The sequence below is a fragment of the Anser anser genome (genome assembly GCF_964211835.1).
Source record: "Anser anser genome assembly, chromosome: 6".
NCBI classification, from domain to species: Eukaryota; Metazoa; Chordata; class Aves; order Anseriformes; family Anatidae; genus Anser; species Anser anser.
The window spans coordinates 14,861,066-14,875,437 of record NC_139726.1 but is presented as its reverse complement, the minus strand read 5'-3'; the positions used below and the strand labels follow the sequence as shown (position 1 = coordinate 14,875,437).

Genomic DNA, 14,372 nt, shown 5'->3' with positions numbered 1-14,372 from the left:
ATGCCTTACAAAGCCCCAGGGAAGCAATGCCACAGCTCGGACTTCGGCAGCCTCACTGATTTTGCTTTTTTTTTTTTCTAAATTGCTGAGGAAACCCAAGGGCCTCACAAGATCTCCTCATACGTGACAGGTTTATCACACGTGTTGACATGAAGGACTAGAGTAAAACCAGCTGGAGCCAGAAACATTTTTTTAAACGCTGTTGTTTAAATCGTATCACAATTACACGTGCTAACAAAGTGCAGAGCCTGGTACCATCCAAAAGCCAGCAGCTGTGGTATTTGCCATGAAGCTGAACTCCCAGGTTTAAGCTGCTGTTGCTAGAAAAGGTTTCTTGTGGCTAGGAAAAGAAATTCAACACAGAGAGGAGAGGAGATTATTCCTCTGCATGTGGCCCTAACTAAACCTGCTGGTTACCATCCCCGTCTAGCTCTCCATCCTGTGCTACCCCTGTCCTTAATACACCTTCATCTGGCTTTTCTGTCCCAAGGGGAAGCCAAGGTGGCGGCTACCATGGATGGCGGGCACAGCACCAGGAGCACAGCCTCCTCTTCCTCCTCCTGCCACTGCACTCTTCTTTTCACTCGCTCACATTTCACTTTCACGATAAAGCTGACACCTGGGTCACTGCTGAGGGAACCCACGTCTTCCCCCAAGGCGAGCCCTGCCCTGAGCTACCTTGGCCCAGCTCCACTTAAGGCTCCTGAGGGGACAGCGACAGCCAAGAGGACGGGGCTACCCCTCTTCTACAGAGGAGTTAGTGTGAGGCACCCAGGTGCCTCTGGGTGCTGGCAGCCACCTCGTGAGGTGCTCAGGGGGCTTGGGTGCTGACACCAGCTCCGGTTAGGGCAGACCAGGCAGAAATGAACCAGTATGTGTGTCACCCTGGTAAGAGAGCCAGAGCCAGATCCTGAAAATGTGAGTGGACTCAGCCTAATGAAAGAACAGCCTCTCCTTGGTGTTAGTGATGCTTCTTTTTCCCTTAAAAAAAAAAAAAAAAAAAAAAGAAAAAAACTTCTGGAATAATGGGACTGTGGGGAAAGAGAGAGGGAAGAAGAGAGATGCAAACCCCTTGAGCTGCACAGAGCAGCTTGCTACCTAACGATGCCCTGGCGCCTCAGAAAGAAGAGGTAAATTTAAGGAGCTCATAGCCAAGAAGTTGTTTTGCTGAGTTTGAAATCTCATTTTTATGCTTATCTCATGCAAAACTGGAAGGAAGTAACACAGGCCACACTTAAAACCTGCTAAGGGGAAAAACATGTTGGACAACAGCCAGTGCAATTGAAGGGAAGTTTGCTGCACTAGAAGAAAACTTGAGCAGAACGTGTCCTTCAGAAAAACAAATACACACACCTCCACAGCGGAGCAAACCCCTGCAATCTCCACGCAGGCTTGTGCAGCACTGTGCCTGGAGGTCCTCATCAGCTCATTACCGTCCCTTAGCCGGAGATGATCATTTCTGCAGGTCAGCCTCCGAAACAGCTGGTGTGAGCTTCCCCTAATCTGCTGCAGGGCAAACTCCCCCATCAGCTGGGAGTCCCCTCAGTGACAGGCAGAGCCGGCCAGGCAGCAGGCTGCTGCTTCCCTCCAGGGGTTCACACAGTTTTACACGTACAAGCACAGTTTGGGCTTCCCCCTCTGATCCAAAGTCAGTAGGAGTAAGCAGTATTTTTCTAAAACTGGGTGTTAAAAGCCGAGTGTGGCCCTGTGTCTGGGCTGTCAGTGTATAAGAAGAACCCAGAGACCTCAATACCCCACAGAATCAGGTCTGAAATCTTCGATACTCCCCTGAGTCCATTTGAAGGTGATGAAAGGGCTCCTAGGACAGAGCTGTGAATCTCAAGTAGAAGTGCTACGCTGAATGTGCCATTTTGCAACCTTCCGCAGCTACAGCAGGGGCAGCTCTTCCTTACAGCCCCCAGCCTGGTCCTCGCTGTCTGTCAGCATGCCCAGGGAAAATCCCTCCAAACTGCTGGCGCATTTCAGATAAACAGGCCCAGCTAGCAAAGCTCTACAGCTGCAGCAGAGGCAGTGAGGAACGGCCCTGCCAGCAACCGAGCAGCTGGATCGGAGGGGGAACTGACCTCCCACAGGTGACGATGGGCAGGTGGGGAAGGGGTAACTGCATCAGCTGGAAGAGAAACGTGAGCAGAGCCTTCCACTCCCTCGGGCAAAAGATTCCCCAGAGGGGCTGCAGCAGCTGCACCCTCATGTTAGCACTTTATTTACACCGTTGGCTTCCTGTTCGTAACCTTCCCAACTGTGAACTGCAATTTTTCTCCCCCCCCAGCATTATGGTGATGGTTTGGAGCACAGAGATGTTTGGAAAGGGACAATTTGGCATCAGGAGCCTAAAAAGCAGATACAGATGACATCCTAAATGTATCTTTTACGAGTTTGGAATGATTCCTTTAAATTAAGCTCAGAGTGTGTGACAGCTTCTGGTAATGTCGCCAGTAAGGAAATAAAACATAAAAATCAAGAGGTTTTTGAGCCCATGCAGTCTTAAAGATCACATCCTTTGAGCACCTCGCTTTCCCTCTTGCCACTCTGAGCTGTGATGAACCAAGTGCTTCCCAAGGAAAGTGCTCCAATAATTTTCAGTTGTCTTTTCACCACATATGCCCTCGAACCCAAGCACACTTCCAAATTCAAGGATTATAAAAAATTAAATGCTCCAATAATTCTAAATCGTGTCTGTTCAGTGCTACTGGAGCCTGTCCATTCCTTCAGTTTGGGGTTTTCTGTTTTGCTTGCAGGGGGAAGTGGGGGGGAAGAAATGCTTTCTATTAGCGCTTCAAATTGGAAGCCAGTCAAACAGCATCATAGCAGAGTGATTCAGCAGCCTCTGAGCTGATTCTCAGTGTATCATAAAACAGGATTTGGAAAACAACAATGCCTGGAGGAGAAAGAACATACACAAAGATTCATGGCTAGAGAACAATATCAGAAAGGAGCAGAGGGAATAACCCTCGCTTGGCTTCTGAGGAGCAGGTCAGATGGCCTAATAGATGGCTTTCAGTGCCCTTCATTCCCCACTGAGTCGCAGGGTTCAGCTGCCCGGTTGCAGCTACCACAGCTTAATAAATGGCTCTGCATCGACTGAACCACATTAAGCGTTTCTGTGCGCACACCCGCAGCCTGTTGTCATTTATCTGAGACAACGGACCCCCTCTGGCGCAAGACCCAGATGTTATTTCACAGCAGGCAGGAGCTGATGCAGAACTCGTAGTGCAAGCTCACGACCATTTAGGATGGTAAGCAAAGGAAGCAGTCTGAGACTGTGAGTCTTCCAGGTGCAAACCAAAACGTGGGGTTTTCTCAGTCTTATTCAAGAACACACACACACAGAAGCACATTAAAATACCAGAGATGTCAAGGTAAGCATATTCCCTAGCACCACCCTGAACAGGAGTGAAATTAAACGTGTATTTCATGATATAACCAATGCCAAGTTGGAAGAGGAAAGTATCATCAAAAATCTATTCTCTGTGAACCTGAAAATCTTATTGACAGCCCTTTTGTAAAGTAAGCCATACCTGGCCCAACTGCAGCCTTGGAGCGGCAGAGGAAGGCAGGGACTGGCTTGGGAGTTTTACTACATCAGCAATGGTTGAAATAATTCTAATGCAGAACAACCACCACCACGGCTTCATGTAAGGAAGGAAAATCAGACAGTTATATCACAATTCTGCTAAAATACCGATATCCAAAGTTTGGTAGAGAGACAGAAAATCAGGTAGGAAAATCTCATATGCCATGGTCTCATTTTGTAGACTGAAAAAAAAAACATGATAAAGCGCATCCTTGTTTAAGTCACTGCGGGATACCTGGAATTTTATAGAAACTGCTGCAGTGTGTCTCCCAGTGGGGAATAACTGAAGCATGAGATGAGAAAACAGCCATACCCTAACTTGCAGTGGCAGGTACTGTCAAAGGAAATGTCCAATATAAGCTTAAGATGGCAAATAACTGCCTGGATTCCTGAAGTAAAAAAGTATAAACCAATTCTCTAATCATGTCTAATCAAAGAATACTATCAGTCGCTGCAAACTTCTAAGAAAAAAAAACGTGTATTAGCGAGATGGTAGCATGCATATCTTGTTCAGTAGTGTTTGGGGAATATTTGAGCCTGCAGCATTTAATTCCCTGTTATTACTTCTGGGCCTGGAGCTGAAAGTCATAAATCAGGGCCATTCATAATTTGCAATAATGGGGTGAAATACTCATAAGGAGAGTTACATGATGAAACCTTTTGGGATTGTAACTCTTCCAGTCCGTGATGATTGCATTAAAAAAATCTTCCATCATCTCTGTTATTTCCTGATTCCTATACTGGGTTTTCATCCTTTTCCCCCAACATCTCCAGCTTTTGCTGTCATCTGGCATGCCCTCCACCCTTCCTCCCTGCTGCCCTAAATATATTTTTAAAACAAAATCATAGGAAAGTATCCCTTGCTTAGGAAGATGGGCAGGTTCTAAATTACACTGTATTTACTTATAAGCGCATTTAATACCAGACGAGCTTTCCCAGGGAATTTTGCTCTGATTTCAGGACCCCTACTGTTTATATAGAGGGCTATTTTGTCCCATTTAGATGGTGGCTACATTTTGAGTAATAAAGACTACAGTGCTTAAAATAACATTGTCCCCATCTTTCTTTCACCCTACCACCTACCGAGTTAAAAAAAAAAAAAAAAAGAAAAAAAAAAGATCCCAACCCATGATGTATTAGAGCTTTGTTTTCTGAGTAACGAGACTAATCATGTTTCCTCTGCTTGGGGTCTCTGTCTTCTCTTCCTTTTCTTGTAGGTCCTCTGGATCCACACTGACATAGAAATATCCCATGATGGAGAAAATAATGCACACGGCAAAGAGTAGAACAGTGAACAAGACAAATTCAGCCCACTAGGATAGAAAAAGAAAAAAAAACACATCAGGTCAGGAGATCCCAGACTCCCAGTCCAGAGGGTTTCTTTGCACTTCCAAGTGCTTCTCAACGCACTAGGTTGAAGTTACTTCCCAGCATCCAAGACTGCTCACAAGGTAGAAACTTTCTCATCCTGTTTTCTGGTAAGCCATGTGCACATAGTGTAATGATGAATATATGCACTATACCTTGAAACAGACTGGTTACATTGGGCTAGTGTCATTAAGCCTTTTCTTACAAACCTGCCCTGACTGGAGTACACCCACCTGGGCTTTTTGCCCACAACATGCCTTTGGGAGAGGCAATGTCCCGTCAGCCAAAACCAAGTCCCACTTCATACCTTCATGCCATCACCCCAGCAGTCTGACAGCCAAGGGAAGCAACCTACACAAAACAACCTCCCAGTGCAGAGCCCAGGGTCTCGGGGTGCCACAGGCAGCTGGCCCCAAGGATTCCCCAGCAGGACACCTGAGGAGGCTGACTGCCCACCGGGCCAGCTGGGTGAAGGCAAGCTGCCTTTGGTAAGCAACAGCAACACACGGCTGGCATCACCTCCAGGCTCCGGGTCCAAAACCAGCCTGCTTGCCTAGAGCTGAGCTCCAGCACTACTATCAGAGTCTGTCTCACTGCCACTGGGAGGCCTGGGGAGGCCCACTGCTCCAGAGGGCAACGTTGCTAGGGGCTAAGCAGAGCCCTGGCTGGAAGGAAGCTGGGGCAGACTGCCAGCACCCTGTGCAGGAGCCTGGGGCTGGGCAGAAAAGCTGTGCCTCCAGAGCACAGGCCTCCAGAAGCACCACCCAGGACCGGTTTTAAAGCATTAGCTCTGTTGAAAGCGCCAAACCATACCTGTGCCATTGGTGCAGCCTGGGCAACGACGAGCACAAGGGTATTCCCAACGGCCACCGTGAGCAGCCAACCTGCCTGCAGCACCGACTTCATGCTGGCTGGAGACTGAAAAGAGGAGAAGGGCCTGGTCAGTGCCTGCAGTGCTCTGCCCATATGCCCAGCTCACCCACCACCCCTCCCTGTGACGTCCTGCCAGGTACAAGCATCCCTGGACCCAGCCTAGGAGGAGATGGTGGAATTTCCTCTGCACAGGGCTTCCTCCATTATTAAGTCCTACAGCTGCATATAAGGAGGTTTCAAAACATGTCATCCGTAACATGAAGAAGGAAAAGTCACTGCTGTTGCAGAGCTGGATCCTGATCACCCCTGACCTTCATTAGCTGAAATTGTAAAATTGGGAAGCCCAGGGGCTCGCACGACGACTTCTGAAGCTTGGAGCCTGGTGCCCTGTGGCTGCACATCTTTGGAAAAGAGGCTGGATCCTGATGTTAAGCTTCCTGACGATGTAAGGTTTTCTATATTTCACAACAGATTGTCCCACTAGATTAATCACCCTCATTAATAAACATCTGCAGTGTACTCCCCAAGGACAAATGTGAGTAGCTTCCGCTTTTTGATCTTGCAATATCTCGGTCCTCTCTGCTCATAAACCTTCGCCCCAGACAACCTAGTACACCACAATCAAATTATCCACTGCATTCTCATTACCCCTTCAATCTCTCACCTTAAAGCAGGTTCCAAGCCCCCAAGCCACTCTGTAGTCCTTGAGATACTTTTGAATTTTTTCACTGAAAAATACATACCCAAAATATTTGGGAGAAAAACTTTCTTGCTGGGAGGAAAACCTGACATTACAGCATTCAGAGCTTTCCCATTAAAATTAACTTCTATCCATTTCTGTTCTGTTTTCTCAGCTTTACCAGAAAAGGGGTTTCCTGAGTATAATTGAGAAAAGCTATCTTCAGAGTATGAATGAATTTAGCTTGAAGGCACCCAGCAAGCTGCTTTATAATCCTACTTTTAACTGAAGAACAGATAACATTGTTAGAAAGCCAAAGTCATGCCAAAGGACGTATTGCAAGTCAATGGCAGATGCAGGAATAAATCCCAAAGTCTAATTGTAAGCCTCTTATCTTTAAGTGGAGTACCTGGGAATAGGAGAAGGCCAGACCCGTAATGGAGAACATCACTTCTCCAGCAGATATTAGTAAGTATTGTGGTAACTGCCAAGCCATATGGACACTATTGGCTTTGATGTCTTCCGACTTCCATGTCTTAACAGCATCTCCAGAAACCTAACAGGAAAACAAAGGCACATTGATTAGCTGCTGAAAGATCAGATCCTTCCTAGCTTGGACTGCAACAGAGAATTTATTAAAATGAAGCTTAAAGCAAAGACAGAAGCAAAGCTCTGACCTGGAAGCAAACTATGGGTCTGATCCCTGCCATGTCCAAGCCTGTTGGGAGTGGGCTGACTCCTACTGCACAGGGCACAGCTGGCAGCATGCAAATGTCCCAGCTAGCTCACAGGCTGGGAGAGCTGCATGAGTTACTGCAGACTGGCAAGGGCTCGTTCCACCTATGTGGCCACTGTTTCCATTTCCTCAGCGCTGTACAACTCCCCTACTATAATGGTGACACACAAACAAATCCATTTCAGGAATTCAAAGAGTAGCATAGGCTGTCCCATATCAGGTGTATTCAGATAGTCAACGTAGCTGTATTCCTAATTCCTTTTGTTTGCTTTCCTAGGTGTAATTTGCACTGCCTCTGATGCACAGGGAGTCAGAGAGAGATTTGACAAGCAGTGAGGAAAACACTAGGTCAAAATGACTTCAGGCAGAAAACCTCATGTTTAAGGAGTATTATGGGAAAACACAAGGGATGTTTACGAAATGTACTTAATCACCGTGCACGGAGGCAAATCAAGGGAGTTTATTTCAGAAGGCTAAAAGAGGAGAGCTGTGCATTGCTCTTTAGCCCGTAAACAAATGTCACAAGCACCATACTATAACCACACGCTGAGGAAGGTTGGGTAGAAGGCAGCATCCCCATGATTTAAGTATTACAGTTCAGCCACATTAGCAGACTAATGTATTGGATTCTTGATATTGGATGTAGCACTCCCCGCAGAAGAGCAGGGCACAGTACAAATCACTGCAACAATTAAAAATTATCTTGGCCTGGAGCAAACTAACTCTCTACAGAAGAATGAAACTACAGGACAAGAGATGGAAAAACAGAGACCCAGAGGGGCTGAGGCACAGAGCCACCCCTGAGCAGCCACGGCTACGAAAAGGATTTTTGTAGATAGGACCACAAAGTGGGATCCTTACCCACAGCAATGTGCAATGCACCTACCTCATCTGGCCCTGACTCAGTTGTGTTACCAGAGGCTCTGGGGCAATATTCTTAGTCTAATATTCTTCATGAAGCTAAACTCAGCTTCTCATCTGGAGAAAGAGGCTTGCTGCCACAGAGGTAGGGTCTGGCCCATATCACTTCAAGTGTGTGTGTGTGTTTTATGTACATAAATCTCTGCACTCGCAGATGGCAGCATCTGCCTGTTCCCTCCAGGACTGTGCATCCCATTCCAGCTACCGGAGTTAAAAAAAAAAAAAAAATAGCCAGGTGTTTTGCAGCTATGTTTTTCCCCCTACATATTTGGACTCTGCAGACATGAACAGATTCCATTAATTGCCCAACAGGGAGATGTTATTGCCAGGGAGTAGCTGACAGCACTTTGCTCTGCTCATCGCAACACAGTAGTCAAAGCCCCAGAGGGCAGCTTAGCAGTGTGCCCTGTCAGACCTGGTTTGTCTGTGAGCCCGTGCAGTGGAAAGGTTAAAGTGGGTACTAAGCTGATCACGTTCATCTCCGTGGCTCCTGCCAGCTGGACCAGAGCTGGAGCAGCGCGCCTAAGAAGCTGGCAGGCAGGCAAAGGATTCCACCCTCTCTGCGATGTTCACACCCCTGGGTTGTTCAGAAAGCCATGCCTTGACTTTACACTGAGCTCCAAATGAGCTGTACAGGGCGAGAGAAGGAAAAACAGATGAACAATCTCACCAACCTCCATCAGCACTTTGCCTTTTTCTTCTTCCCATGCATGCCCGCAGGCCTTGGAAGATCAGCCTTCAGGTCAGTAAGTGAAATGTGAGGATAAAGCAAACTGTTTCTGCAGAGTTCCTCAGGTGTGAGGTATTACCAGGTACAGTATTTTAGAGACCACAAGCAGCATTAGCTCTTGGCAGTGTCTGCAGTAGCTCTTTGCAATGTGCTGGCACAAACTGCAGGCCACACGATTTTATATCGAGGATTTCCATCAAGGAAAATACCTTACTTGTTGTGTAGCTTGCAAGATCTGGCAAGATCACAGCATAAGGTGGACTAAGTACCCATTCTTTTTGCTTGTATAAGTGCCAAAACCTTCTACTAGCCCTTGAGTAATGGACTGCCTTCAAATGGCTACTGCCCAGTTCTTGCTGAGCGGAGAAAGCAAGTGAAAGTCACCGGCATAAGAACAAAAGCACTGCCAGAGACCAGAGAAGAATGCACTTGTTACCATCACAAGGTCACCTACATTAGTTACCACAACAGTGTACGATGCGCCAAAGTCAAGCAGCCCAAGGTCCAGGGTGAATTCCCCCATTTCAGTTATGCATTTTCCATTGTTGTATCTAGATACAAGAATGAAGCACAGGATTTTCTGGTTATTCTCACGAAGAGCACAAAGCACAGCTAACAAAAATGACCCTACAATGGACTAGGGAGGATGAAGGATGTAAAGCTGCAGTCATGTTAATGTCAGAGGATCTCTAGAGTTCTTGCCATATTTTCCTTTCAGAAACACTTAGACCCTGACTAGAGTTCACCTAATGACCCAGGCTTTTACTAGCATTTTTTAATGCTGCTTCTTCCTGGCATGGATTTCTCTTTTCCCCTAGATTTATTTTACTTTCAAAGTTTTCTTCACTCCTTTAGGAACCAGTCACTTATCTAGGGCCAGACAAGTTAGCCAGGCTCAGGCAGCCTTCAGAAAATCAGAGCTACACACCCACAAGCCATGTCGCTTCCTTTCAATAGGACAAGTTAGCCATCGTACTTGTTCTTCTGATTTTGAATGTGTAAAATGGCACAGATGCTCAACAGCACTGCCACAGTGGTTGCTACATCCTTCTAAATTGCAGCAATAAGTATCTTGGATGGAGCCGATGCAGAGAAAAGCCATGAGGCTTTTGAAACACTGCAAAGGTCAGAAATACCCTCCAGGAGCCAACTCCAGTGCTGCCAAACCAAGGCCATATGGAGCTCCTGTCTAACAAGCCCGGTCTGCAAAGCCATGTGATGTTACTCGATGTTACCAGCCCACATACCAACACCTCGTGGCCTGGAATATGAATTGGTCTTTCTCTGAGGGCATCCTAACACGAAGAGCTCAGGCCTGAGAGAATATCAAAATAGAGCAGGTGCCACATGGCAGAGGGGACTTTTCCATCTCCCACCTTACTTTGCACAGGAATGGACATTCTCTTCCCTCCAACCCCACGCGCAGTGTGAATAATAGGTCAGGGAAAGCTAAGCCCTGTATTTGGACTTCTTCTAAAAGCTTTTTGGGTTCCCAAGATTCCTTTGACCTGACTCTAAGAAAATCATTGCCTAAATTAGGATGGCATTATACTCATGTCATAGCAGAAATGTTTTCAAGCTCTGTTCCCGATGATTTTATCTTAACAGAGCAATAACAGCCATGGGAAGAGAACTATCCCAGGCACCATTTGGAACTTGAATCTATTCAACTAGATATTATGCACAGAGATACTGATCTGCTATCCTTTGACTTGGACACTTTGCAGGCAAAATGCATAGTGCTTCTGTACACACACAAGTGGTCCAGGGCACCTGCTCTGCACAGAGACGATAATTCTGCTTTTTTACAAACATCTGCCCACACAACCAAATGCCAAGACAACAGTAATGAAATTTTTGCTGTTTGCCTGAGAAAAGCCTCATGGTATCCAAGGAAAGGCTTCACCAAGAACCTTCAGCACAACAAGGGAAACTTACTTGTCCCTCTCTAGCAGCAAGTACTCAGAAACACCGTAGTTTTTCTGAACAGCAACAAACTGTTTGCTGTCAATGGTGAGGTTGACATCTTGGCTCAAACCATTAATGAATCTGCAATGAAAGCATATTAGGTTGTCACACAGGGCAGGAGAAGCACAGCATGAGACACTTCAGAAGTGCGCTCTCTATCCCAAAGCATTCTGTAAGTCCATAGGCTTATACTAGTTTGTCCTGCAAGCTACCAAAATACTAGCTTGATTCATCGCCCAGTTTTTCAATAAAAAATTAGCTTCCCTATTGCTGTGTAATTTTACCCTCTTATTTTCTCCCCTGTCAAAGTGACCCCCGCTTCTTGTGAGGTAGAACTCACCAGCAATCTCTTCTCAGACACCTTCAGAGATTCCCCCCCCATATGATCAAGAGGACAGAGCCCCAGTGCCCCCCAGGAAACTATAAAGTTGGGAGTCCTGATGGGAGTGTGCACCATGCTGGAATACTTTCCAAGGAGTTTCTACTAGTGGGAATGACTTTTCTAGCAAAATAATGTGTTTTCATCAAAACAGTCTTCCATGGGAAAGCACGGGGCTTTCAGCTTGGGGCTGTTAGTGAAACCAAACACTTTTAATTTGATCTGACTATGTTTTAAAATATTTTATTTTTCAATTGTTAAAATGGAGGGTAAATCCCTGAAGATAGGCAAGTGCTTTACAAAAGTAACTTTAGAGGGAAAAAAAGGATGTCTTCCTAGTTAAACCTCCTCACATTTTTGAACAGAAAGGTCTGGGATTCTGTCAAAAATGCTCACAGAAAAATAAAAAAAGTTCCTGCCTGCGGGTATTGATCAATTCCCCAAGGTGCTATTTAATCAGTAGAAGCCTTCACAAACACAGGGCTATGAACATACTGTTCTCGTTGTATCCGCTTCAGTACAAATTTGTACGTGAGGTCAGATGAGATAAGTGAATGTCATGGGCTGGGCCAGTTTGCAGAGGACAAACGGCAGCAGCTCCTTTCTAGATTACTTCTTCCCTTTCTTTCCCAAAGAGATGGGACACAGGGAGATGAATTTATTGCCCTCCCAAGGGAGGGGATCTTTTACGTTGCCATCTCAGCCCAGCCTCTCCTAGGCAGTAAATGGCAATAATGTTCAGCTCTGTGTGGTGAGTGTGGGAGGTGGCACACTCTGAGCACTCTGACACCTGAACCTTTTCTTGCAGGAGAAGCATGGACTACATTCTAACCCAAGAACACCTAGACTATGGTGCATACAGTTTGTATTAGACAAAAGCAGTTTCCCTCACCCCACCTCCCTTGAATCCTCAAAAAGAGCCATTCATACCTAACAGCTGCCAAACCATTTTCTGGCTTTGCTTTCAAGTCTGTAATCTAAAGAGGGGAAGAAAAAAGAAAAAATAAATAAAATATCTGCATTAATACTGCCTGATAAACAACGTGTAAGAGAAAATATCTGTGCCTGTGGAATTACACGTGTTACAAAGCCTGTGGAAATTGACTGAACTCTCACATAAGCTTTATATCAGGCCACAGAAGTGAAGCCTTGGTACAATGAAACCAATAGCAAAATTTCAGCTCCACCTAGGGCTTAAGATGAGATCGTATGTTCCTTCTCACCTCCTATATAACACAAGCTACAGAGTTTCAGCCAGTTATCCTTCTACTGAGGCATGTAACACCCTCTAACATAAGTATTTGTCTCAACCTGAAGATAGCAACAGAGCATTATCCACGTTAACTTTTCAGTGATTAATTGCAACCAAACACAGGTGCCATATTCCTACAAAAACAGCAAATTGCCTAACTTCCAGAGCTTGATTCTTGGCTTGCTCATTGGCTTCACAGAGCCTAAAGCCAACAGGGAACATTAGGTTACTATTCTGATCATCATGCATCATTCACGTTTTCCCTGACCTTCAGTACTCAAGAGAGAAAAATGTCTCATGGTGCAGGCAGAGAGCAGGAGACACCACGATGCACTGATCTATTTCGTGGTCGCAGTCTCTGCAGGCACATCCTTGGATTGGCAGCCTGGTTGCCAAATTTTCTAGCCCTTTCTTCACGCTTTCTTCCTGGTGTTAAACCGTGAGCTTCTAAGCAAGGATCCAAAATTTCAGTATCCCTATAAAATGCCTATTCTACTCCAGTGTGATATGCTAATACAGAAATAATATATGCCCTAAATAATGAACAGCCATAGTGAATAATAAATGTGGGAGCAATAAATAATAAACAACAACATCATTTCTTTCAGTGGGAGGCGCATGGGGATTAACACTCTAGTTCATTGCAGGCGCGCTAGACAAATTATTACTCGCTTTCATCAATGATCCCCAGAGCTCTCAAATTCATTTGCTGCCCACTCAGGCACCCACAAAGGAGAAGAAACCAGTTTCAGATTGGATCCTTCCAAGAAAGCATCCTCACCTGAGCAGGGGGATCCAAACCTAGCATGGGTTTGGGGGAAACTGGCGTGGTCCGTGGCCACTCCAGGACAGGCCCCACAATACAGCAGTGATGCTGCCATTGCCTGCCTTGTGTTGCAATGTTGGACAGTATAATTTACTACACTGTCTTCCACACCTCCCTTATCTCATGCTGAGAATGACAAGTCAATAGCATCACCCAACAGCGCTGCATGGAAGCCTGCCCATGCCAGAGGTAGGCATTAATTCAAGCACAGGCTAGATAGCTGGGGCAGCACAGAGATGTACTGAGGTTCAGAGGTTGCTTTGCTTCAGCCTGTCTCAGGCTTTCTTTTTCATGGAGACTGTATGAAGATCAGTGTATGAGTATCAATTTCTAAAGGAAACAGCACACAATCATCAGGGTCTCAGGGAAACTTAACAGCACTGTGTGAAAATGAGCCCCAGGTTCCAAACCATAAAAGAGAAGGGGGAAAAAAAAAGGAAAAAAAAATAAATTCTTGAAACTCTGCATTTTTAAAACCAATTACACGATTCCTACTACACAGTATTGAAAGCCTTTGCAGTGGCAACTCTGCAAGGCAGGAGGCTGAGGAATTGCTAAGAGAGTAAGAGAATTGGTGTTTCAGCATGAGGACAGATTCTGATGACATTTACACACACATATACACCTGCCACAGTGTGAAATGACACCGTTCATTTTAAGAGAGCTTCTTGGCATACAGCTGCACTCAGAAGATATCAGAATCTGGCCCGACATATCCCATATACGTCTCTACAGTTATTGCAGCAATACACAGAAGTCCAAACAAAGGCGGCTCTGCAGCAGAGCCGGAAATGAGCTTAATCATTTATTCTGTTCAACAAAACAAATGGGCCTTCTGTGCTTTTTCACTAAACACTTGTAATAACTAAGCCCAGAGTCATTCCTCTGATGCTTTTATTCCGTGCCCAGCCCTAGAGCCTCTTTAACATCTTTGCTTTATAGAACCATCTTTTGGGGAAAATCTCTGGTTCTCTGCTTCCTCAGCTTTCACAAGCTCTGCTGCCCAGCAGGCATGACTCTGCTCTCCCACTGCAGCGTTCACTGG

The 14,372-nt window shown here is 45.7% G+C and overlaps 1 protein-coding gene across 12 annotated transcripts in view; it reads right to left on the bottom strand.

Moving 5' to 3' along the window:
• Positions 1 to 4,054: 4,054 nt before the first annotated feature.
• The window catches only part of SLC15A2 (solute carrier family 15 member 2), a 76,370-nt gene continuing 66,052 nt past the window's right edge, over positions 4,055 to 14,372 (bottom strand). For 11 of the 12 annotated variants that reach the window (XM_083841448.1, XM_083841444.1, XM_083841446.1 and 8 more), the window contains 6 exons: positions 12,180 to 12,226; positions 10,841 to 10,951; positions 9,357 to 9,453; positions 6,925 to 7,071; positions 5,777 to 5,881; positions 4,055 to 4,908 (listed from right to left, as the gene is read on the bottom strand). In XM_083841448.1, coding sequence (XP_083697574.1) covers positions 4,732 to 4,908; positions 5,777 to 5,881; positions 6,925 to 7,071; positions 9,357 to 9,453; positions 10,841 to 10,951; positions 12,180 to 12,226 — 684 coding nt within the window. In that variant the 3' untranslated portion in view covers positions 4,055 to 4,731. The remainder of the gene's footprint in view (positions 4,909 to 5,776; positions 5,882 to 6,924; positions 7,072 to 9,356; positions 9,454 to 10,840; positions 10,952 to 12,179; positions 12,227 to 14,372) is intronic. The other variant, XM_083841440.1, reaches the window with a different exon arrangement.